Source organism: Dama dama, chromosome 30 (assembly GCF_033118175.1).
Source record: "Dama dama isolate Ldn47 chromosome 30, ASM3311817v1, whole genome shotgun sequence".
Taxonomy (NCBI): domain Eukaryota; kingdom Metazoa; phylum Chordata; class Mammalia; order Artiodactyla; family Cervidae; genus Dama; species Dama dama.
In genome coordinates this window covers 35,171,884-35,195,513 of record NC_083710.1, presented here as the reverse complement: position 1 = coordinate 35,195,513, position 23,630 = coordinate 35,171,884, and the positions used below count along the sequence as shown (strand labels likewise).

At 49.0% G+C, this 23,630-nt stretch overlaps 1 protein-coding gene across 2 annotated transcripts in view; it reads right to left on the bottom strand.

Moving 5' to 3' along the window:
* FLT1 (fms related receptor tyrosine kinase 1) overlaps positions 1–23,630 on the bottom strand; it is a 200,122-nt gene that overhangs the window by 13,012 nt on the left and 163,480 nt on the right. For both annotated transcript variants that reach the window (XM_061133717.1, XM_061133718.1), the window contains exons 18-27: positions 21,175–21,279; positions 17,408–17,521; positions 15,706–15,794; positions 11,395–11,551; positions 10,856–10,953; positions 9,575–9,697; positions 7,751–7,862; positions 6,159–6,258; positions 1,937–2,042; positions 1,308–1,450 (exon numbers count right to left, since the gene is read on the bottom strand). In XM_061133717.1, coding sequence (XP_060989700.1) covers positions 1,308–1,450; positions 1,937–2,042; positions 6,159–6,258; positions 7,751–7,862; positions 9,575–9,697; positions 10,856–10,953; positions 11,395–11,551; positions 15,706–15,794; positions 17,408–17,521; positions 21,175–21,279 — 1,147 coding nt within the window. The remainder of the gene's footprint in view (positions 1–1,307; positions 1,451–1,936; positions 2,043–6,158; positions 6,259–7,750; positions 7,863–9,574; positions 9,698–10,855; positions 10,954–11,394; positions 11,552–15,705; positions 15,795–17,407; positions 17,522–21,174; positions 21,280–23,630) is intronic.

Sequence of the window (23,630 nt, the reverse complement as noted above, 5' to 3'; positions counted from 1 at the left end):
CCTGTGTGCCGGCTGCTGTACCACACTAGGTACTGTACTATAAGATTCAAAAATGTTTTCCTTTCTGTGTTTGTATTATTTGTGGGAAAAGCATTACAAACCTGTTACAGTCGAGTATTACTATAATAGGTTTCTAGTAATACAGTATGACTGTTACAGTACAGTACTATACGGCCAACTGTGTTAGTTGGGTACCTAGGCTAACTTTGTTGCACTTACTAATAAATTGGACGCTCTTGGAATGGAACTCGTCTGTATGTAGGGGACTTACTGTAGTGAGTGGAACATACGTGTCACTGCTGGGACCAAGGTGCTGACCTTGTCCAGCGTGGCCACTCGGTGTATCTGTCTTCCCTCACCCCTTCTCCAGTTTCCTTTGCACCAACTTTGGTATGCATCTTGTATGGAGAAGGAAATAGTAACCCACTCCAGTATTCTGGCCTGGAGAATCCCATGGACAGAGGAGCCTAGTGGGCTACAGTCCATGGGGTAAAAAGAGTCAGACATGACTGAAGCGACTTAGCATGCACATACATCTTGTAAGGGGTGTCAGGTAAGAAAACAAATCCAGTTTGTTTTCATTGTATTGAAGGTATCATGAAAAAAGTCAAGGTCACTGAGGAGGAAAAGATGGAGTTCTTCTGGAGTAAGATAGACTAAAGAAGAAAATGCAACATGTTCTTGATTGGATGATGTTTTTAGAAAAGGTGCACAAGACATTTGGGGACAATAATGGGAACTTGAAAACTTAATAAGATGAAGAGATTATCAGTTTCTTTGTGATAATTTTGGTGTGCTGGTACAGGAGAATACCCCTTACAAGATGTATGTGCGTGCTAAGTCGCTTCAGTCATGTCCGACTCTTGTTGGCCCCGTGGACTGTAGCCCACCAGGCTCCTCTGTCCATGGGATTCTCCAGGCCAGAATACTGGAGTGAGTTACCATTTCCTTCTCCATACAAGATGTATACCAAAGTGTTTAGAGGCAAAGCATTACAGTGGTGTATGTCCTCCTTCAAATGGTTCAGCAAAAAGGAACACACACGCACACACACACACATATATAATATAGGCTCCTCTGTCCATGGGATTTTTCAGGCAAGAATACTGGTGTAAGTTGCCATTTCCTTTCAATGAAGGGACTGAACCTGTGACTCCTTGTCTCCTGCATTGGCAGGTGGATTCTTTACCCACTGAGCCATCGGCGAAGCCCATGAAGTAAGGCAACATGTTATAGTTGAGTTTAGGAGGTGGACTTTTTAAGTTTGAAAATCTTATCAAATGAAGTTGGAGAAGGAAAGATCTTACCTGACATTATCAGAACTCCCCGAATTAAACTTTGGAGCAGAAATATCTTCCTGGAAGAAGTCCTCGGAGAAGGCAGGCGTCGAGTATGTAAACGCACTGTTTCCTGTCAGGATGGCGTTGAGTGGAATGTAGTCTTTACCATCCTGAAACAGCAAAGGTGGGGCTCTGGTTACACACATTCTACTTAAGCCTATTTCTGTACTGCTCTGTCTCAGTTCAACTATGGCATTTCCATAATCTTGGTTGTGTTTTGGGATGATAATTCTGCATATATGCACTTTTTTGTTTGTTTTTTTACTGGTGATCTCAGCTATTGTTGGTGTTGTTTAGTCACTAAGTTGTGTCTGACTCTTTGGCAACCCCATGGTGTAGCCCACCAGTCTCCTCTGTCCATGGGATTCTCTAGGAAAGAATACTGGAGTGGGTTGCTATTCCCTCCTCCAGGGGATCATCCAGACTCAGGGGTAGAACCCACGTCTCCTGCATTGGCAGGTAGACTCTTGACCACCGAACCACCAGGGAAGCCCCACCTCAGCTGTTAATAGCCACTAAATAACGAGAGACAAGTAAGACACCCCCTTGACTAATATCAAGGGCGTCTGGCCTTCTGATAGTCTAGATAAACTTACCTGTTGTACATTGGCTTGAAGCAGGTCACCTAGTTTTTCCACAAGCTCCACAAATCTTGGCCTTTCTTTTGGGTCTTTGTGCCAGCAGTCCAACATGATCTGGTAGCTGTTGGGTGAGAGGACAATAGAGACGGCTGGAGGCGGTAGTGGGTACATGGGTTACCACACATGTCAGCAGAGGAGTGGGTGTTGTCATGCATATAAAGATGATGCTTTTTGCAGTATGTAGTGTTCGCTCCCTTTAAATTGTGGGTACACAGTGTGATACATAAAAGGCTGCTTGGGCCAGGTCCTGCTGGGAGTGGAACTTACAGACACGGAGGAGGCTGGGAGTGAGGAAGGGGACTGTAACTCTGGGCTGTTGCCTCTGTTCCCTGGGCACACAGGATGGGTGCTTCCATGCCCAAGGTCCCTTCACTCTCCCTGACCTGAGAGACCTCCCTGACCTCTCCACACCTTAGAGTGGGGGCTCCAGGCACGTGCCCCATCCAGGGAACCTAAGCCAGCCTGCCAGCGGCCAATGGCCTGGAGGAGCATAAGACAGTCCCACGTGGATCTCACATTAAGGTGGTTGCTCAGTAGCTAAGTCGTGTCTGACTCTGAGACCCCATGGACCACACCATATCAGGCTCCCCTGTCCTTCACCATCTCCTGGGGTTTGCTCAAACTCATGTCCATTGAGTCAGTGATGCCATCTAACTAATCTATCGAGACAGGTGCAGAAATTCTGCAGAGGCAGGTGGTCACGGACTCGAGTCTGGGATCCTCAGCTCAGGTACAGGGGCTGTGGTGGAGGCTGGCCTGGTTCTACCTTATTTTGTCTAAGGCTCCCTGGTCTCTAACAAGACTCTCAGAGGCTGTACACACACACACACACACACACACACACACACATAGTTGTATATACATTTGTTGTTTAGTTGATCAGTCATGTCCAACTCTTTGCAACTCTGTGGACTGTAGGCCATCAGGCTCCTCTGTCCATGGGATTCTCCAGGCAAGAATACTGGAGTGGGTTGCCATTTCCTTCTCCAGGGGATCTTCCTGCCTCAGGGATTGAACCCGCGTCTCCTGCATTGGCAGGTGGGTTCTTTACCACTGAGCCACCAAGGACGCCTGGAAAAGATACATAGATGTTCTATGAAAAGTAGCCAAAGCAAGAAAGGTTTGAACCAGGCAAAAAAAGAGGAGTGGGCCCGAGAGTTGGCAGCATTCGGTCAAGAAGAGGCTGCAGGCTTATCTCAGCTAGCATCGCTTCACTGCTGAAAGGCGGAGGTGGAGGAAATGCAAGAACTGTGAGGAGGGTGCTCCCAGGTTCCTCTCTGCTGAAACCAGCCAAAGGGACCACCTACAACTATTGCTGTTTTTTATTTTGATCCCTGGTTTCTGATTTCCACTCCTCTTGCCTAAAATTCAATGCGAATCATCTCTGCAAACACCAAAGGAAAAGAAAAAAAAAAATCAAAACATTCATTACTTCTCCTCCTCATTGAAAGACATCTGATCAAACAGGCTATGGGCGAGGAACCAATGACTCAACATTAAACCGTTTTACATCACTAAGTAAATAGGTTTAATAAGAAAAAGAGACACCAGTTACACCCAAACCCACAGGCCTTCTTGAAGAAAGCTAGGGGCGAGGGGGCCTGTGGAGGGAGCTTCCTGTCCAAGCTATCACCCAGGCTCCCAAGTGCACATCAATTTAGGTCAAGTTCAGGTCACAGGACCCAAGTTCTGAGAGTGCATGTTATCGTTACCCAGGTCTTCCCGCTATGGGTACAAGCAACATGGAAATGGCTCCATCAGCTTTCAAATGCTAAAGGTTTGAATTTTGGACTTCTTTTTTTAATTAAAAGAAAAGAAATTTTAAACACTGAAAACATTTTATATTGGGGTATAGCCAATGGCAACCCACTCCAGTATTCTTGCCTGCAGTATTCCATGGACATAAGAGCCTGGCAGGCTACAGAGAATGGAGCTGCAAAGAGCCCCACACAACTGAAACAGCTTAGCATGCATAGCCAGTTAGCAACGTTGTGGTTGTTCAGGTGAACAGCGAAGGAACTCAGCCACACATATCCTTGTGTTCCTTCTGGAATTCTGTCCTTAACAAACATTTCCCAAAGCTGCTGCTTTTTATAATTTCTATAGGAAACTCTCTAAAATTGAGGAACCACCCTTCTCTCTAGCTCTAGGCTGGGTTACAAGTGCTCTTCATATATAAAGATTTGAAGGTTTCATAAAGTCCAAGGCCACTTGGGGCCCAAAGTTGATGTGAGTTGTTTTGGACCAGAACCAGTATAAGAACTGGAAACACTGGCAACACACCCTGCAGGTGTGTAGTGTGGTACTGGGGGCTCTGGACTCAGACTTGGTCTGCTTAACTAATCAGCAAAGTGGCAAATCACTTTGGTGTTCTAGGCCTTGGTTTTCTCATCTGTACAATGGGGATACTAATAGCACCCACTGCATAGGTTGTTATGAGAATGAGGTAAATGGGTATATTTTAAAGTGTTTAAGACAGTGCCTGACTCTTCATAAGCACTAAACAACTAATAAATAATAAACACTTAATGACTGCAATTATTATTACTGTTGAAGATGAAAGGAGAAGGGGGGCGCGGCAGGATGAGATGGTTGGATGGCATCACCAACTTAATGGACATGAGTTTGAGCAAGCTCTGGGAGATGGTGAAGGACAGGGAAGCCTGGCGTGCTGTAGTCCATGGGGTCGCAAAGAATCAGATATGACTTAGCAACTGAACACCAACAATTATTACTGTTAGTCACTAGAAACTTGCTCTTGTGACTTTCAGATTATATGGAAAGTGGACAGAAATATTTAATTCAAAGCGTGAGTGAACATGTCAGAGACATTTCTTCTAAGGAACATGGGGTATATTCCTAACTTGACGGTCCTGTGGTCTAGGGAGTCCGGAGGACCACCTTTCCGTCTGTCTCCTCTGTATCTAGCTAACTAGTCACAACACTTCTCAGAGGCTAGCTCCATCGCTCATTCCGTTCAGATGGTGATTCCCCCCGCCTGCCCCCGACGCAGTCTGGGGTCTTCCAGTGAGATTATAGCAGGGGAAACACTTAAACCACGAAGTGCAGAGTCATCTCATTTTAAACCAGAACTCCTGGTGAAAAGAAGCTAGCACTTCAGAGCCTCCTGCCTTTCTCTCTCTGCAGCCCAGCTGTCTCCCCAGCTCTCGGAAGGGCCTTGTGCTTTCCTGGCCAAAACACCACATGCACCTGACGAGTCCGGATCCCTTCTCCCTCTGCGCGCGGGCTGCTCCCAGCCCTGCCCTCGTGGCCCAAGTCCCCGGGCCGCCTCGTCCCGGGTCTGACCTAGCTCGTCTCTGGACCGTGAAGGAAAGAGACTTGGCCTTGCACTCTGGCCAAGCCCCACTTCCTTCGTTCCCTCCAGCTCCTCCCGAAGGCCATCACAGGGCTCCCAGCAGGCCCCCGCCGTGTGGGTGGGACGGGAGGGCCCTGCAGGAAAGGCGGTGCTGCTGGGGGGCGGGGGGACGTGGGGTGGGGGCTCCCCTGAGTCCTTGATGGCAGCTGGACACAAAACTGCTGGGGTCATCACATTCCTGTCCAGGCCTCAGAGTGCAAAACAGGCCCAGAACTTCAGGAAAAAGTGTCTGCGGGGCGAGTGAGCACTTGTCCACCCGAGAGAGCTGTCAGGAAGGCCCTGGGTTCACAGGTCCCAGCCAGGTCCTAACAGGAGGCCCCTTTCCCTCCCATCTCCCCTGCATTCCATCTCCCCAGATTCCAGGGATCTGCATTCCACAGATCCTTGCTGTGGATGGGGGTCAGCGCTGCTTCCCTGCCGGAGTCCACCCCGGCTGCCTGCCAAGCCCACTGGTTCCCAGTCTGAGCCACCCCCAAGGTCTGGCCCCCAGCTCCTGGGTGGTCTGTTCGGAGTTCCCCAGGCTCACACCTGGACGCTGTGTCGGGGTGGAGGGAGGACCCTGGGTAGGCACGGGTCCAGGACCCGAAGCCCCACTTCTGGAAGATGCTGGGTCCCCACGGGGGTACTCAGGGGCGTCCCTGATAAGGGTTCACCTGAATCTCCCAGCACAGGGGATTCTGAAACTCAACAGCGCCTCCCCATCCTGAGGAGCCCTGGTGTGGGGGGAACCGTGTGGGAGGGGAGTAAGGGTGGGAGTGGAGGCGGCAGGGTTGGGGCGGAGGCGGCAGGGTGGGGGCTCACATTTCAGGCGTGGCGTACTCAGGCGCCCGCATCCTCATGCCGTCCTTCAGGCGGCTGCAGAAGTCCTCGTCCATCTGCACCCCCGGGTAGGGGGACCCACCTGCATCAGGGACGAGAGAGCACAGGGCGTGTTACGACCTCGGGCACGTGCGGGCCAGTTCGGTGTCTGTCTCCTCCTCCGAAGTGATGGCTGGCGGTAAATTCCCAGGGACGGAAAAGGACCTTGGCACACAGCATGAGCACAGACCAGCTGGGTCAGCCCCACGGTGCTGGGCGTCTGATGCCCCCTGCCTGGTTCCCAGGGCTGCTCCTGTCTGGTCAGGAGAAAGGCTGGCGTCTGAGGGGTCCCCCCGCACCTGGAGAAGGAACTCTAGACAAATCCCATCCTTTAGAGACTCATTCGCTGGGTGAATGAGCTGCTTTTCCAAAAGCCAGTGGCCTTTTTAAGGAGGTTCCTAGTGGCTCATTCACACCTCATCGAGAATGATTTTAATTCCCTGCTTTCTTGTAAACCTCATACAGCATTGGGGTGGGGGGGCAGTTGCTGTGATGGGTATGGGGGAACGGGGTTGGGAGCCGGGACTGGGTGGGCTGGTGGGGCCGCCCATGAGCCTGGAGGGCCAGAGGAGCTGGGACTTTGCCTTTGGCCAAATTTTCTGGGCAGGATCGCAGGGAACAGGCCCTCTTGGAGGGGTTTGTGGCTGGGGGTGAGCGGGCCTCTGTATCGGCCCCATCACAGACCTGGAAGCTAGTCTCTCTCAGCGTTTGTCTGTCTGCACCTTGGCGTGACCGCAGCTGGGAGGAAGCAGCTGGGTGCGTGCGGGGCTGGCACTGTGTCCCCGCGGGACCACTGTGGCCGCCAAGCTGCTTTCAAAGACTGCAGGCAACAGGTGCCTGTCATCGAAAGCAGGGGAATGGTTTTCCCACATTACAGGAAGCCAGGGATGTTACTGGGTGACTTTTATTTGCTCTGAGAGGCAAGTTTCTGGCAAAGTCTAAAAGACTCTTGGCTAGACCCGGCTACTCAAGGGAGGCCTCGGAACATCAGGTGCCTGTCTGCAGCCAGATGTGGGCGCCGGACGCATCTGGGAGCGCCGGGCCTGGGACCAGGTTTGCAGCCACCGCAGTGCGTGCTGCTGGAAGCTGAGCGCACCCACACACAACCAGCATTTCTGCCGTGCATCCTGTGTGAACTGGCGTCTGGGACCAGCCACGCTGAACAGAGGCCGGGGGTGAGCTGAGCTTGTTGGGGCTTTCCTGGGAAATTCTGCAGAGTGTCGGGTGGAAGGACACAAGGAGCGGAGAGGCGTGGGTATTAAAGAGTCTGGGTGTTTGAGGAATTAGGACAAGGGAAGGGAATTAGGAAGACAGGGAAGGGATAGCCAGATTGGTTGGAGGTATGTGGGACTGGAGATTGTATTCTGGTTGGATCTCTCTTGTAGCTCCCTGCATGTTTTTTTTTGCGCATATGAGCACACTGCTCTGAGCCCTCACGTGGGTTTTAGCAGCTGCCATAGCCCAGATGGCTCCCCAGAGGAAGCAGACGCTCAGCTCTGGGCAGCTGTCCCCTCTCCTCCTGCCCCCAGACTCACCTAAGGAGAAGATCTCCCACAGCAGCACTCCGTAAGACCACACGTCGCTCTTGGTGCTGTAGATCTTGTCAAAGATGGACTCGGGAGCCATCCACTTCAGAGGAAGTCGCGTCTGGAAAAGGGTGAAGGAGCAGGAGGGCATGCAAACAAAGCACATTCAACCCGAGCGCCCGGGGGTCACCTCCCAGATAATGCTTGGCCTTAAATCATTTCCCGGAGCAGCCACGGTTTCCTAGGACGGAGAGTGCGCGTCAGCCTGCAGTGTGGCCCTGAAAGAGCGCTGTAGTTATCCCTGTGATTGGCAGTAACTGTTTAGCAAGCCCTTCCTCTGTGCCCAGAGCACCCGACTCTGACTCTGTAAGAAAGCCTCCTTCCCAAAACAGCCTGCATGCCACGTGGACCTGGGAAAGAGCCCTGCGAATTATGGGGTTGGCCAGAATGTTCCTTGGGGTTTTTCTGTCACATCTAATGAAAAAATCCAAACAGACTTTTGACCAACCCGAGAGAAGGCATCTGGAAAATCGATCATTTCCAGGAATTTTTCTTAACAAGGAGAATTTTTGAAATGCATTCCAATATAAAATACAGGATTTTAAGAGTCATTGACTGGGAGGTGTGGGCAAAGGCACGGAAAAGAAGGAAGGTGATATACAGTGTTTAGGGCCCCGTGTGACCGGTTTTGAAGTGGGAGTCCCGGTGGGTTCGGCCCTGTGGCTTCATAGGGACGGAGATTGACAAGGAGCCTGGGATGAGTGGGGGACAGAGAAAAACAGAGCGGGGAGGGCTGGGGCGAAGCTGAATGATGCACAGCAGAGAGCGTAGACGGACACCCAGGTAGTTGCCATCTTTGCAAGTCAGGGCTCTTGAGGAAAGCTTGTTGTTGTTTTCCTTATAAAGAAACTGGGGGGAGGGCACTCCCTGAGTGGGGTCCAGTGGTTAAGACTCCAGGTTTCTGATGCAGGGGATGGGCATTCCCCTGGTTGGGGAACTAAGATCCTGCATGCCTCGAAGTGAGGTCAAAGAAAGAGAAAGAAAACAGACAGGGGAGCAGTGGTTCTCAAAGTAGAATCCTGGGACTGGCTGAGTCCCCCGCACCTGAAGAGTTGTTAGAGAGAGGCACGTTCTCAGGCCCCACTCAAGACTTTGGAATCAGTTTAACAAGCTCTCTGGATGACTTGTGTGCTCACTCTGAGAGCCAGGAGCAGAGAGTAGTCGTCTGGGCCCGACCCAGACGTAATGAAGCCTTCAGGGTAAAGGCCAGAGGGGAGAGGACACAGGAGGTCAGCTCTGAAAGTGGAAATAACACTTATCGCCAGAGACAGGAGGGAGGAGAGGCCAGCGTGAGCCAGCAGAGAAGCTGGGCAGGAGGGCGGACCCGAGGGGGACGTGATTTCCTCCCCAGCGAGGTCATGCGGACGGCCGCCCCCACCCTTTCCTGAGACGTGTACACCTGCCGAATCCATCACCCGGCTTTATCTGAGGGGAAGAGTCCAAGCTGTTCTCCCAGCTGCCTGGGGAACTCCCCCTAGGGTGGGCAGAGGAGGGGCTGATGTGGGCTCGGCAGGGCTACTGACCAGCGGTCAAGCGGCCAAAGGACAGGAGCCAGGCTGGGACCAGGGTAAGGACCGGAGGAGGAGAGCAGGGCCTCGCTGGGCCCTGTGTGAGGACCCTCGGGTCCACAGGCCGTGGGGCCAGCCTGTCTGCACAGGCTGTGGTTTGGGGAGCCCTGCCGAGGAAGTGTAAATATTTACCAAGGGCTTTGGTCTATGGTTTAGAAATGATAGGGCCCCAATGAGTCAAACAAACATCAAACTTTGGACTTACATCTCCTTTTCTCACATAGTCGGGGTTCTTATAAATATCCCGGGCAAGCCCAAAGTCGCAAATCTTCACCACGTTGTTCTCAGACAAAAGTATGTTTCGTGCGGCCAGGTCCCGATGAATGCACTAGAGTAAAAACAGTGGCATCATCGATGTGTGTCTTAATCTCATCCAGGAATTTCCTGCTCCTTCTCGCTGTTCTTAACTCGAGGACTCATGTCACATGCTTCCTTTACATGAAGGGACCAGCTCTCCGTGCACACGGGGTCGCCCCAAACACGAAGCACTTCTCTCTCAAATTCAGACCCCCTGGAGGCCCCCAAGTCAAGAAACGCCCAGAATCCTCTCTGCCCCAGCGCTGCAGGATGGCATCAGGTAAACAGTGCTGGCCGTCTGTTCTCCCAGGAGCACGACTTCCCCACAGCCTTCTATCCTGAGCTGCTGAGACCAGATCACCACCCAGCTGGAGCTCCCTAGGAGGACTCCCCTGGGTGAGTTAACAGATGTGGAGCCATGTACTCTGAGATTCTGACCAGTTCTGGAGGCATGCTAGGGGAAAACATGGAGTGTGGGTGCTGGGGTCATCTATTCTGAAACCCAGTGAGCTCTTCCCCTGGAATTAAGTTCTACCCACTGGTACCCTACCCACACGGCTTCCCTTCAGACAGTAAAGAATCTGCCTGCCATGCAGGAGTCCTGGGTTTGATCCCTGGGTCAGGAAGACCCCCTGGAGAAGGGAATGGCAAGCCACTCCAGTATTCTTGCCTGGAGAATCCCATGGACAGAGGAGTCTGGTGGGTTACAGTCCATAGAGGTCACAAAGAGTCGGACATGACTTAGCAACTAACACTTTCATTGGTACCCAAGTGTCATTTCTCAAACCTCCTCACTCACATCAGAGCAGATTAAGGTGTGTGTTGTGAAGTTCACTCTACATTTAAGGACCCGTTGTTGTTTAGTTACTAACTTGTATCTCACTCTTTTGTGATGCTATGGACTGTAGCCTGCCAGACTCCTCTGTCTGGGATTTTCCAGGCAAGGATGCTTGAGTGGCTTGCCATTTCTTCCTCAAGGGGATCTTTCGACCCAGGAATTGAACCCACATCTTCTTGAGTGGCAGGCAAATTCTTTACCAATGAACCACCAGGGAAGCCCATTTAAGGGCCTACATACTAGCAAATATGAGGAAAAATGAACTTATAGCAAAGGTTTGTGTTTGCCTGTGTGTGTATCCACACACCCAGGCCCAGGAAAGAAGCAAAACAGTGAAGAGTGAGAGCTGACCTTTCTGGAAGACAAAAACTCCATGCCTCTGGCCACTTGAAAACTGTAAGAAATCAGATCTTCCATAGTGATGGGCTGCTTGTAGAAGTCGTCAAAATCTGGAAAGTATTTAAACCGAAGCTGTTTGTAAAGGCTCTTGTCAGGCCACCAAATCCCAGTTTATTGGAACAGCGTTAGCAAAACATAAAACAAACCAACAAACAGAGTTCATCTTTGAGAGCCATTTCAGTCTCCAAATGAACATCCAACATTTTTCCAGGCCTCTAGCCCGGTTTGCCCAAGTATCTGGGGTGGGGACGGGGGCAGGGGGGACGATCCATTAAGACAGAAAGGCCTGGGGGGAAGACAATGGTACAGTTCCCTGTCAAAATTAGTAACTCTGGAAATAATCTAAATTCAAATCTTATCTCCCCAGGACATTAGCCTTCGAGTCTCTCACGGATGTTTATTAGGGTGATAAATAAGAAAAAAATTTCAGAGATGCACAGTGTGTTGTAAAAATATCTCAGGCTGGAGGACAGGAAGGAACTAATACCTACCCTCCTCTTCCTCAGCATCACTGAGACTTTTATCTTCCTGAAACCCGGAGCTCGCGAAGCTCTCGCTGCTGGTAACGCTGTCTAGCCTCTGCTTCTCGCCCTGCTCCAGGTCCGGCTCCATTTTCTCTTTCTTCGGCTCCACGTGTAAGGCTGCATCCTTTTAAGAGACCAAAGAAGACACTGATGAAAGGGACAGAACAGCAGCAGGGGGACTGGGCCCTCGGGCCAGCAATTGCCTGTGTTGGGAGGATGTCCTCTGACAGAAGGGCTAGTGAACTAGAGCCTGGCTGCCCCGCTGGGGGTGGGAAGTCTTCCACTCTTGACTGGGCTTCTGGGTGGCATCTCAGGTGGGATGAAGGAATATTCACAGCAGCTGCTGTTTCCTGAGCACTTTCTCTCTGAGCCAGCACACTGAGGATCTTAGGTACGCTTTCTCGTTTAACCTTTCCAACAGTTTTACAAAGTACCTCTTACAATACATGAAGGAATACATTCAGAGAAGTCAAATAATCAAAGTCACATGCGGCTGAGAGATGGCAAAGCGTGAACCCAGGTCTGGCCAACTCTATTCCGTGCCTGTCAGCACTTTTCCATCCCGTGCGCCATCTTGGGAAAGACAATATGGAATGATGGAAAAGGGTCCCCAGTCAACCTGGGACCACGCTTTATAATCCCCAGGGGGAATAATAAGAGGAGGCTGCAGTTACCAATGTGGTTTCCTTGGAGAAGGAGAGAACATGAACATTTCTTTTTCTCCTCTCCATTCAAAGATGTAGCCTCATCCTAACAAAGGCAGAAAATGCCTTTCATTCTGAACTGGGCATCTGAGCCCTGGTGTGTATCCAATTCTTTCATTAAGTGTGTGATCTTGAGCAGCGAACCACCTTGCTTTTATGGATTTCCATTTCTACATCTGAAAAGCTCTATCATCTTATGCTTGGACTCACAGGAGTTGTTGGTTTTGAGGTGGAACCAGAAAAGATGGGTATCATCTTTAGTAATTCATCTAATTGCTGTGACTCTAGAAAAAGCACTCTCAGTGGCTTCGTGAGTCTACCATGTACCTGGCTCAGGGGTGGCTGTAGGGGGACTGGGGTTCAGAGGTGTCCCCCGAACCACCTGCACTTTGGGGCGGGGCTCCCCATCCTTCCTTGGTTTTTCCTGGAAGCATCAGTACGTGGGAGTGGTCCCTCCACTAGAGGGCGTAGTGGGAGCAAGCAGAGGACAGACAAGACAGCTTCAGCCCCCAAAACTGTGGAAGCGTGGAGGGTCTCTAGGCTCCTGCCCCCTGGAAAGAAACCCTCTTGTGCCTGCCGCAGAAGCGGAGTTAGTCCTCAGAGTGAACCCCCGCTGCCATCCAGGGGACCTACCTGACAGCAGGTAAAGAATGTTAGCTCTGGTTACTGTATGTCCCTGAGGCAGTCAGATTTGATTCTGCTCAGTTGGGGACTGAAATTTTATTTCCCACGAGACCCTTTCCAGGACAGAAGTAGGCAGGGGAAGGTGCTGGGGTGAAAAGTTCTGGACTCTTTGGCGAAGCTCCAGGGACCATAACTCAGACTCCCCCACCCCATCCCCGCTTCCCCGCCTCCCAGGTTAATGGTATATTTAGCTCTGCTTATTGGTAACTGTTTCTGGTAAATAAAGGTTGATTTACTGAACTTTTGGGACTCTGACAGAATCCTTTGGATTTATTACAAATAATATTTAAAGATCCTAGTGAATTTATTTGGAAAATGAAATATCCCATTTCGATTCAGCCTTTCGGTTTTTCCTTCACCTTCTCTTTATATGTCTTTAGGTTCCAAATATGAAATACAGCTGTGTATTTTCCACGAAAACACTGAGCTCCACCAACAGGGAGGTGAATCATTAAATATAGCCCGAGAAGGAAGCAGGCTCTTCAAACAAAGGACGTACGAAATCAAACGTTCCATCCTGCCCAGGTCCCTGGGGTATTCTTGCTGGCTTAGTTCTTCCTGAAGCCAGCCCAGGATTTCAGGACTGAAAAGAAGTTGTACTACTCTTAGTCCAGGGCACCATTCTCCACTTTTTCTTATGTTTTTTTTTTTTTTTTTCTTCCCTCTTCTTACCCAGGACAGTGCATGGAAAAAGTATTGAAGGGACATTAGAAGAGCTGGGTTCTTTCTCCTTGACTTTATCTTTTGCCAAGTTCATGTCCTTAAGGCAATCGCTGGACTTTCTAAGCACGTCTGTGATGTGAGTGTGGCCTAGCTGATCACAAAGATCCCTTTCAGCTTTAAGATTCTCATCATGTTATTTTTCATTCGCTAAGTTGTGTCCAGCTCTTTGCAAGTCTATGGACTGCAGCATGCCAGGCTTCCCTGTCCTTCAGTCTCCCAGAGTTTGCTCAAACGCATGTCCATTGAGTCGGTGATGCCATCCAACCGTCTCATCCTCTGTCACCCCCTTCTCCTCCTGCCCTCAATCTTTCCCAGCATCAGGGTCTTTTCCAATGAGTCAGTTCTTCCCATGAGCGAAGTATCGGGGCTTCAGTTTCAGCATCAGTCCTTCCAATGACTAGGCAGGGTTGATTTCCTATAGCATTAACTGGTTGGATCTTCTTGCAGTCCAAGGGATTGATTCTCAAGAGTCTTCTCCAGCACCACAGTCTGAAAGTATCAATTCTTCAGTGCTCAGCCCTCATTATGGTCCAACTCTCACATCTGTACATGACTACTGGAAAAACCATAGCTTTGACTAGATGGACCTTTGTCAGCAAAGTGATGCCTTTGCCTTTTAATATGCCATCTAGGTTTGGGCTTCCTTGGTGGCTCAGAGAGTAAAGAATCTGCCTTGCCATCATCTTTTAAGATACGAGGGACTAAGTGATTTGTGCGTGTCTGAATCTGTATGGAGAGAGGGTGAGGGAGAGAGAGAAATTTATCAAGATGACTTGATAGTTATATAGATGGCTAGTAAATTTAATCTCTATCACTGCATACAGTGGGATCAAATAGTCTCTGTGCTTGGCACATAAAGAGTGTAATATATTAGCACAGAAAGAAAGATTTTTTTTTTTTTTTTTTGCTTCCTTGTTGTCTTGCTCCTTTATTGGAGTGTCATTGCTTTACAATGTTGGCATTAATTTCTGGAAAAAAAAAACTTCTTTTAAAAGAAAAAGCAGAGATTGTGTTTTAAGCTTAGTCATTAATGGTGTTGACCGAAGAAAAGCACAGCGTAAAAACAGGTTTATTCAGTGTCTTTCTGAGGACTGTGGTCTGGGAGCAGCCTTGCGGAGAGCTCTGAGGAGGTAGGGGAGGTCAGTTTATGTGTGATTCTGGTGAAGACAGTGCGTGCAATCCGGCACATATGCAGGTAGAAGGCTGCTGCTAGTCCCAGGGAACAGATACCTTAGTTAATGGTTTCAGGGCTTTTCTGACTAGGAGAGAGAGCAAGATACGGGTTCCTAAAAAATCTCTCCTGTGAAAATATGTGACCATCCGAAGGCCTGTTCTGCTAGTTTTCCCAGGGCACATACTGCCTTATTTCTAACCTCCACCTGAACTCCTTTCAGAGTGTTTTAAAGGTCAGCAAAAGATCCTCTGGAGGAAGAAATGGCAACCCACCCCAGTTTTCTTGCCTGGAAAATTCCACTGACAGAGGAACCTGGTGGGCTACCATCCATGGAGATGCAGAGTCGGACACGACTGAGGGACTGAGCACAAAGGTCAGCAGCTGCAGTGGCTGATAATGCAGTCCCTGTAGAGCCAGATGGATAGCTAGCAACATTTCTTTAGTTGGCAACGGAAAATTTTATTTTCTTGTTTTATTATATTATTTTTGTTGTTCAGTTGCTCTGGTTGTGTCTAGCTCTTTGCAACCACGTGGACTGCAGCACATCGGGCTTCTCTGTTCTTCACCATCTCCCGTCGTTTGCTTAAACTCATGTCCATCGAGGCAGAGATGCCATCCAACCATCTCATCCTCTGTCACCCGCTTCTCCTCCTGCCTTCAATCTTTCCCAGCATCAGGGTCTTTTCCAATGAGTCAGTTCTTCCCATCAGGTGGCCAAAGTATTGGAGCTTTAGCTTCAGCATCAGTCCTTCCAATGAATATTCAGGGTTGATTCCATTTAGGATTGACTAGTTTGGATCTCCTTGCAGTCTAAGGGACTCTCAAGAGTCTTCTCCAACACCAGAATTTGAAAGCATCAGTTCTTTGGTGCTCAGCCTTCTTTATGATCCAACGCTCACATCCGTACATGACTACTAGACATGACTATGCTGCTATAGCCTGAATGGAAACTCAATTCTTTGTTGAAAAATCCCCAACCCAGAAGCTCCTTACCTTGTTGAGAAAGAATAAGGCCCGTTTGCTCTTGAGATAGTTGGAGAGATTTCCATATTTGCAGTATTCAACAATCACCATCAGGGGCCCTGCAACCAAAGCAACACAAGCTCAGTCAGTCATCTGCCAGCCTCGGTAGGCCTGGAGGTCTCAGACCGACTTGTTTTTATATTAGCGAGTTCTGGGGGAATCCCTGGGTTGGGAAGACCCCCTGGAGAAGGGAATGGCTACCCACTCCAGTACTCTTGCCTGGAGAATCCCATGGACAGAGGAGCCTGATGGGATACAGTTCATAGGGTCGCAAAGGAGTCAGACATGACTTGGTGACTTAACTTTTCTGGGAGATGCAACTTAGGAGTGAGATTTCTTTTTCAATTGAACCTGAGAAAGAGTTTACAAATACAAAAGGAGTAGATATGGGGGAGGAGTATGGTGAAGAAGCAGAAAAAAGCAAAGTAGAAGAGAGAGAACTTTGAGGAGGGGGGCTGGGCAAGGTCAGGGCTCTGCCTATGACTGGCAGGCACCCTCCCCTGCCAGCATCGGGACACTGTCACATCAGCCCCTCCTCCCAGGACCTGTCTGGCCTGACTCCCCTGCACCACAGCCCCCTGGGGGCGTCTGCATGGAGACTGCCTTGGGGCTTTCAAGATCTAACGTGGGGATCAGCCAATTTATAAAGGAAAAGAAGATAAATATTTGAGGCCCAGCAGGCCACACAATCCTGGAGAAGGGAATGGCAACCCACTCCAGTATCCTTGCCTGGAGAATCCCATGGACAGAGGAGCCTGGCGGGCTACAGTTCCTGGGGTCGCAAAGAGTCAGACATGACTGAGCGACCAAGCAGCAACAGCAGGCCACATTTCTACTCAAGTCTGCCTCTGTAGCCTGAAAGCGCCTTGGATGACACCCTTGAGTGACTGCGCTTCAACCTTATGAACGCAGAGATCTGAATTTCATAACATGATCCCACGTCACAAAATATACTTCTTTTGCTCCCCACCCTGTCCCCCAGCTATTTCAACTGGTCAAATGAAGCCCACAGGCTGGCCGACTGGTTTGCCAACTTCTGGTCAAAAGAAGCAAGAGGGTTGGGAAGGGGGGAACCCCAGAGTTGCACTGCGGGTCCCCGGGCGCCCTGAAGTCTTCCCCCAGGCTCTGCCGTCCTCCTTACCACTCGCCCAACCAGGCTCAAGGCCTGGGGGGAAGAATAGCTTCAGGTTCTGGATCAAAGCAGACGTGGCCCCAGAGGGGCTCCCAGCTGCGGGCCCTGCCCTGGGGGAGCCTTGGTCATGACACAGCCCAGTCCCTGTACTTGGCCCGGGTGGGTGAGGCCTGTCTGAGGGCCATGGCGACCCCCCACACCCCGCTTCTCCTGGGATCCTGCCTGGAGTCATCCCTTCCCTTGGAGGAAGCTTCCGGAATGCCCACCTTCTCCGAGTTTGCCTCGGTTCCCATCATGGGTGTCCTTCCGGGTCTAGTTCAGCAGAACCAGATGGGTCTCAAAGGGAGTTCTTCTGTTGGGAACCTTTAAGCTAAGCATGCAGGGAAGGCATTTCCAGGATGGGAGCCCCTTCCATCCTGGGACAGACTCCTCCGGACTACAGCAGGCTGTCTGCCAGGGGTTGGAGAGAGGGGTCAGGGGACGGAGAAGCTGCCCTGGTGTGTGAACCCGGAGAAGAGCAGCCCCCCCCGCCCCACCTACCTCCTTGCTTGGTGCAGGCTCCCAGCAGGTTGACGACATTCAGATGGTGGCCTATGTGGGTCAGGATCTTGAGCTCGGTCATCAGAGCCTTGTACTCGCTGGCCGTGGCCCCCTCTGTGTAAGGAGCAAGGGAAAGTCAGGGCGATGGGACAGTGGGGCTCTCTCCTTGAGGGCGACCCTCCTCCCCTCGGAGGTGAGCAGCGCTCAGCTCTCATTGCACTGACTTCCCCACGCTCTGCAGAAAGGCCAGTCTCCAGCCTGTGTTCACTCCTCCACCCTCTTGAGCCAGCATCCTCTGGGCAACATTGAGGCTGGAGTGGTGTGGGGTCAGCTGCTGGACATCCCTCTGGGTGGACCGGGTCCCAGAGGGTCATGGGCTGACTCGGAGTTGGGCACCAGGTGGGAGCGCCCTCCCAAGGCTTCCTTCCGTCAGAACCAGGCCCAGTTAGAAACTTCCAGGCAGGGATGCGCCCACATCTCATCTTTTTCTCACTTTCCCCACTTTGAGAATTACAAAGGAGAAGCACAGAGGGGCCTGCAAGGGCAGAGAGGCCCCTTCTGTAAACATCTTTGCTGTGTGTTATGTTTTCCCTGTAACCTCTTCCTCCCTGGAGTCCTCAAGGTTATCTCAAGTCAGGAGGGTCCATAAGCATCTGACTTCAGCTTCATTCTCAGAGATAAACAATGTCAGTCTAAGAATTAGCAGAGTCTAAAGCCCAAATTAAGTTTGTCCTGTCTATCTGTTCTTATTGGTTAACTTATAAAGCATTAAAAAATTTCAAATTATGTTTAGAAGTTTAAAATAAGTCATATTAGCTTGCTGTAAATTATTTCAACAATATGATGTTTATGAAGTAAAAAGTGAAAGTCATCCCAATCCAGTTACATTTTTTAAAAAAAAAGAAATCCAGTTACCTTTTTAGAGGTAACCACTGTTAATCACTTGGAGTTTCAGACCGTTTTCTATGCATTTATAAATATATGTACCCAATCAAAAGTCTTTTTTGTTTGTTTACATAAATGGGATCATATATAAAAATATAAAAGCAAATTTGATGTATATAATTTGCTTTCCCCCCTTTTAAATGTGGTGGACTTTTCTCATTCTTTTAAATTGATTAATGGCATTCCTGACATTTAGATGGTCTATAGTTGTATTTTGTTTTTGCCATTACAAATATTCTTTAATAAACAGCCTGTGATTTTTGTGCCCATGTGTGTTTCTGTAGGACAGTCCTAGAAGTGAGTGGAAGGCTGTGCATTTCACATTGTGGATATTGGAATGGAATTTCATAAGCACAAATCATTTTTTAATAATAACCAGATAAACACTAGAAGCCTCCCAATGGAGTTGGGATTGGCTCAGAGTAAATGCTCAACAAATATTCGTTAGACAAATAAACAACATGATTACTCTTCTCATCTCAGACATGGGCTTAAGGCCCAGAAAGGTTAAAGGTTTTGCTCAAGGGCACTTTGAAAGAGCTTCTGAGTCATGGCCTTTGTTTGACCTTCTGCCTTTCCAGTGTCTCTTAGAAACAGATGGCCAACCAACTTAAACAAGAAAGCTTGAATGAAAATAGTGTTTTAGTAATGTTATATAGTGGGTGATTTGGCAATCTCTTGCAGTCAAGGCTGCTGGCTTAAAAAGATGATAAACCTTTATTAAGATATTATACACATTATTTTTGTATTACATAGAACAGATTCTCTGGGCCTTTAAAGAAAATCTCAAGTCAGAATTTCCCCCTCAAATTCATCCTTCCACACCCTGATGCCCCTTTGGCACAGAGGGAAAACCAGGTTCTTTGGCTCAGATTTTTCCATTTATAGGCAGGGCCATGGCTTTTATCTTGGGCCCATAATAGACAAGCATGGGCAGCCGATCTGCCCCTTCTAGCATCTTATTCCTCAGCTAGTTTTGTCTCCCTATGTGTGGTTGTAAGCAGGGAGACAAAACTAGCTAAGGAATAAGATGCTTTCAGATTTAGTGTCAGCTTATCTCAAGGCTGGATACCAGCTTACCTCCAGAACACAGACCAGAATCATTTTCAGGATTTTGGAGCGATGGATCATTTCTAGAAGGCAGCCCTTCTGTAGCACTGAGGTGTGTGTGTGTCAGGGGGATGAGCCTTGCACCCGAACTCTTACTTTTGCATGGCTGAGTTGTGTGGCCTTGCAGAGGCTACTTAACCTTTCTGGGTGCTGGTTCTTTATCTGCAAACTGAGATAATAAAAGCTACCTTACAGAAGCTCTAGAGAGAAAAACAAGAAAAGTGACAATTTCATGCAATTCAAGCTACTATATTAAAGTATATAGGGTTGGCCAGAAAGTTCGTTTGGGTTTTTCCATAACCCAATACTTAGTCTGGTGCTTTCTCGCATAGAAGACATGTTGATGCCTTTTCTCTTTAGACCCTGGGATTGGGGGTGTCCAGGGTGGGGTGCTGGAATGCAGAAATTCTCTCAGAAATGCCTGTGATCATCTGGGTAGTTCCCCTTGAACAAGTCCTCCTGTTTCATGGATGCATAACTCCTTTTTCCTGGCTACCTTCAGGCTCTTTGCAGAGCTTTATCAGAGCAGTCACTCAACAGCCTTTTGAAGTGGAAACTATCACCACACGGGGCTTTTCGCAGTGACGGTGTCAGCGCTGCATGAAGGTGAAGGCTTTGCGTCCCCCCCAGCGAGTGGGTCTCTCAGCTGGACTCTTTGCCAGCTACCTGCTTGGCTGAGCGCAGAGTTTCCTGTGCCTGAAAACCCCCTGGCAATGTGTCAGCGATGTTGGAAAGCTGAAAACTGCTCTGCGGGCTTTCAGTCCTGTTTCTTTCGGTTTGGGAACCTTAAAATGCATCGAAGTAACATGACAATTTCATCACAATGAAGAAGTGTTTTCTGCACTTTAAAGCAGAAGTCCTCAACCTTTTTGGCACCAGGGGCCGGTTTTGTGGAAGATAATTTTTCCATGGACTGGGAGCAGGGGGAGGAGATGGTTTCAGGATGATTCATGTGCATCACATTTATTATGCACTTTATTTGTATTATGACTACATCAGCTCCACCTCAGATCATCAGACAGTAGATTCTGGAGGTTGGGGACCCCTGCAGTGGGGAGCTGTGTGTCTTGGAGATGTTTGGTTTATGAGATTTTCAGTGGTTTTCATTTTCACTCTATCTTAGGGTGGTGGTCGTAAATCGCTTTGTCATTTGACCCACCTCCCAGTGCTTCACAGAGTGATAGTATTGTCAACATAGAAAGATAATTTGTTTATTTGTTTTTAAATCTCTAAAGAGGAAATGTTTTATGGGCAGGACTTGATGCTATAAAATAGCTTGACATTCTGATCAACTCAATTGTTCTAGCTTCGTTGTCTTTATAGTGAGCTCAAGCCCCAGCTGAGCCTTTGAGATTTAGACATACAGCCAAGTTTCCATTGTAATGTCATAGAGACCACTCCAAAAATTCATACCTGTGGTTACTGTGAGCTTAGGTCCCTGGTAGTCTAGTAGAGTCTGAGACATGGTAGGAGAAACATCTTTGACAGAAATAATTTTCCCATGGATACTTCTGGACTGTTTCACTTACAAGGTTTATTTTGAGCTCTTGGTGGCCTCATGGAAAGCTCCAGAGGTCAAGGGTCTTCCAGCAGAAGAAAGTTATGTGGCCAGAGCAGACACAGCCTCTGTCTGTTGCTAGGCCACATTCCACTAGTACCAACACATAGGGAACGTAATGGGGAAGTTGAAAGCCCAATTAGAGCATCCATACCTTTCAGCATCTTTACAGCCACAGTCCGGCAGGTGGGTGATTTCTTGATGCCGAATGCCGATGCTTGCACCACTTTTCCGAAAGCCCCTCTTCCCAGTGACTTGCCTACAATGGAAAGAAGATGTTGGTTTGTTTGCCAAGTCAGCAGAATCAGTTTAAGTCTTTTGCAGGAAGAAAGGGCCTTTTCCCTATGTGTGTGTGTGTGTCATGCAGCTTTGAAGGGGATCTCCAATGAACGGACCCCAAATGAGTTAGGGACACATTTATGGGGTATCTTCCTTCCAACTCTTTACTGTGCTTCCATGTGGCCCTTGCCCTGTACAGTGAGGCTAGGACCTTCGAGGACATTGGGGGCAGCTGTATGGCCCGTTTTCTTTTACAAAGTCCTTCTCCAGGGGGAGAGGCTACCGAATCTGCAGTTGTTTTTTTTTCCTTTGTCTGATAACATCATCACCACAAAAATTCCCCTATGTTTAAACTAAACCCCTTTTCTTGCCACTTAAGCTTATTTCTTCTGACCTGTGTTTCAGCAAAGGGAACAAACTGACAAGGGTGGTTACCACTATTGGCTATAGTGATGCTTCAGAGCTGCCAAAAATCACTGAAGTCATTTCTCAGACTTCCTTGCCAGGCAGAATATCCTCCATATTTCTAACGTGTCTTTACATGATGATTACAAATCTTTGTGGTTCAAAACATGGGCCCCTCAACCCCGGGTAGCAATTTGTTTCAACCACAGAGAGGTGATTGCCAAGTGCAATAACAAAGTGTGAGGTTTCATTCATGGTTCCCCGGCAGTATGCTATGTTCTGATGACTGCTAGCACATTTGCTTGTTTTCCTCACCCTTGAATGAGACCACTTGACTCAAAGGGGCAAGGACCATGCCTGAATCTTCCTAGAACCTGGTGCATGGGGCATCAGGGCCCCTGTGTGCTAGTACAGAAGGAAGAGGTGCATTTGGGAGTTTGTGAGATGCTCAAACCAAGTCTCTTACAGTCCTAAGTTAATCAGAGGGGCCCGTGGGATGCACAGCTGAACAGTACTCCGTGAGGAGGGCACCTCCGCCCTTTTTCTATCAGTGCTTCCTTCTGCATCTCCAGGACACAGGTAGCTGACTCCAACCTGTCCAGTAGGAAACCAGTACACCTCAATCATGATATGGCAGAAGGAAGAGTGAGCCAAAGAAGTCACCTTTTGTTAGTTCTTTGGGGGCAGAGCTGTGGAGTATAGGAAGCCAACAAAATGCTTCTGATGAAAATTAAATCCTGGTTCAGTTCAGTTCACTTCAGTCGCTCAGTCGTGTCTGACTCTTTGCTACCCCATGGACTGCAGCATGCCAGGCCTTCCTGTCCATCACCAACTCGCGGAGTTTACTCAAACTCATGTCCATTGAGTCAGTGATGCCATCCAACCATCTCATCCTCTGTCATCCCCTTCTCCTCCCGCCCTCAATCTTTCCCAGCATCAGTGTCTTTTCAAATGAGTCAGCTCTTCACACCAAGTGGCCAAAGTATTGGAGTTTCAGCTTCAACATCAGTCCTTCCAATGAATATTCAGGACTGATTTCCTTTAGGATGGACTGGTTAGATCTCCTTGCAGTCTAAGGGACTCTCAAGAGTCTTCTCCAACACCACAGTTCAAAAGCATTAATTCTTCTGTGCTTAGCCTTCTTTGTAGTCCAACTCTCACATCTGTACATGACCACTGGAAAAACCATAGCCTTGACTAGATGGACCTTTGTTGGCAAAGTAATGTTTCTGGTGAAGTGAAGTGAACTCGCTCAGTCGTGTCCAACTCTTTGTGACCCCATGGACTGTAGCCTACCAGGCTCCTCAGTCCATGGAATTTTCCAGGCAAGAGTACTGGAGTGGGTTGCCATTTCCTTCTTCTGGTAGTCAGTGTTAATTTAACACAGCACCTTTGGCCCCACCTCTTTCTCAGGCTGTTTTGATAATGTGTTTTCAGTGAGCTAACTTTCCTCCCACCCTCCCTCCCTCCCCAAAGGACACAGTTTGTTTGTTAAGATTCCTGGAAAGTTTGTAATGAAGCTCTCCTTGTCCTCATCCTACCGGAACCTTTATACTTGCATGCACAACTCCTCAGTAACAAAGTGTCCTCACCTGCCTCAACTTAGCATCTTCCACTGCCCACCCCCCCCCCCCCCCCAAGCATCCAGTAACGATGTGGGAAGAGCTCGGTCACTAGTGTCATCAGAGGCGTCTCCCTGCCTGGGTCTCACGGGGACACTGGTGAGATGACACGCCTCCCCAGGTCAGATGGGCAACTGTTGTGCTGACAGAGATCCTCCTCCCAAGGCACGCTCATGGGCGGGGATACAGTCTCTGCTTCCTTCTTCAGATCAAAGTGTCCAAGAAAACAGGGTTTCTCTTTTACATACAAGAGCATCAGGTGGACCCTGAAATTGGATACGGGAAGCACGATAGCAGATGCCTT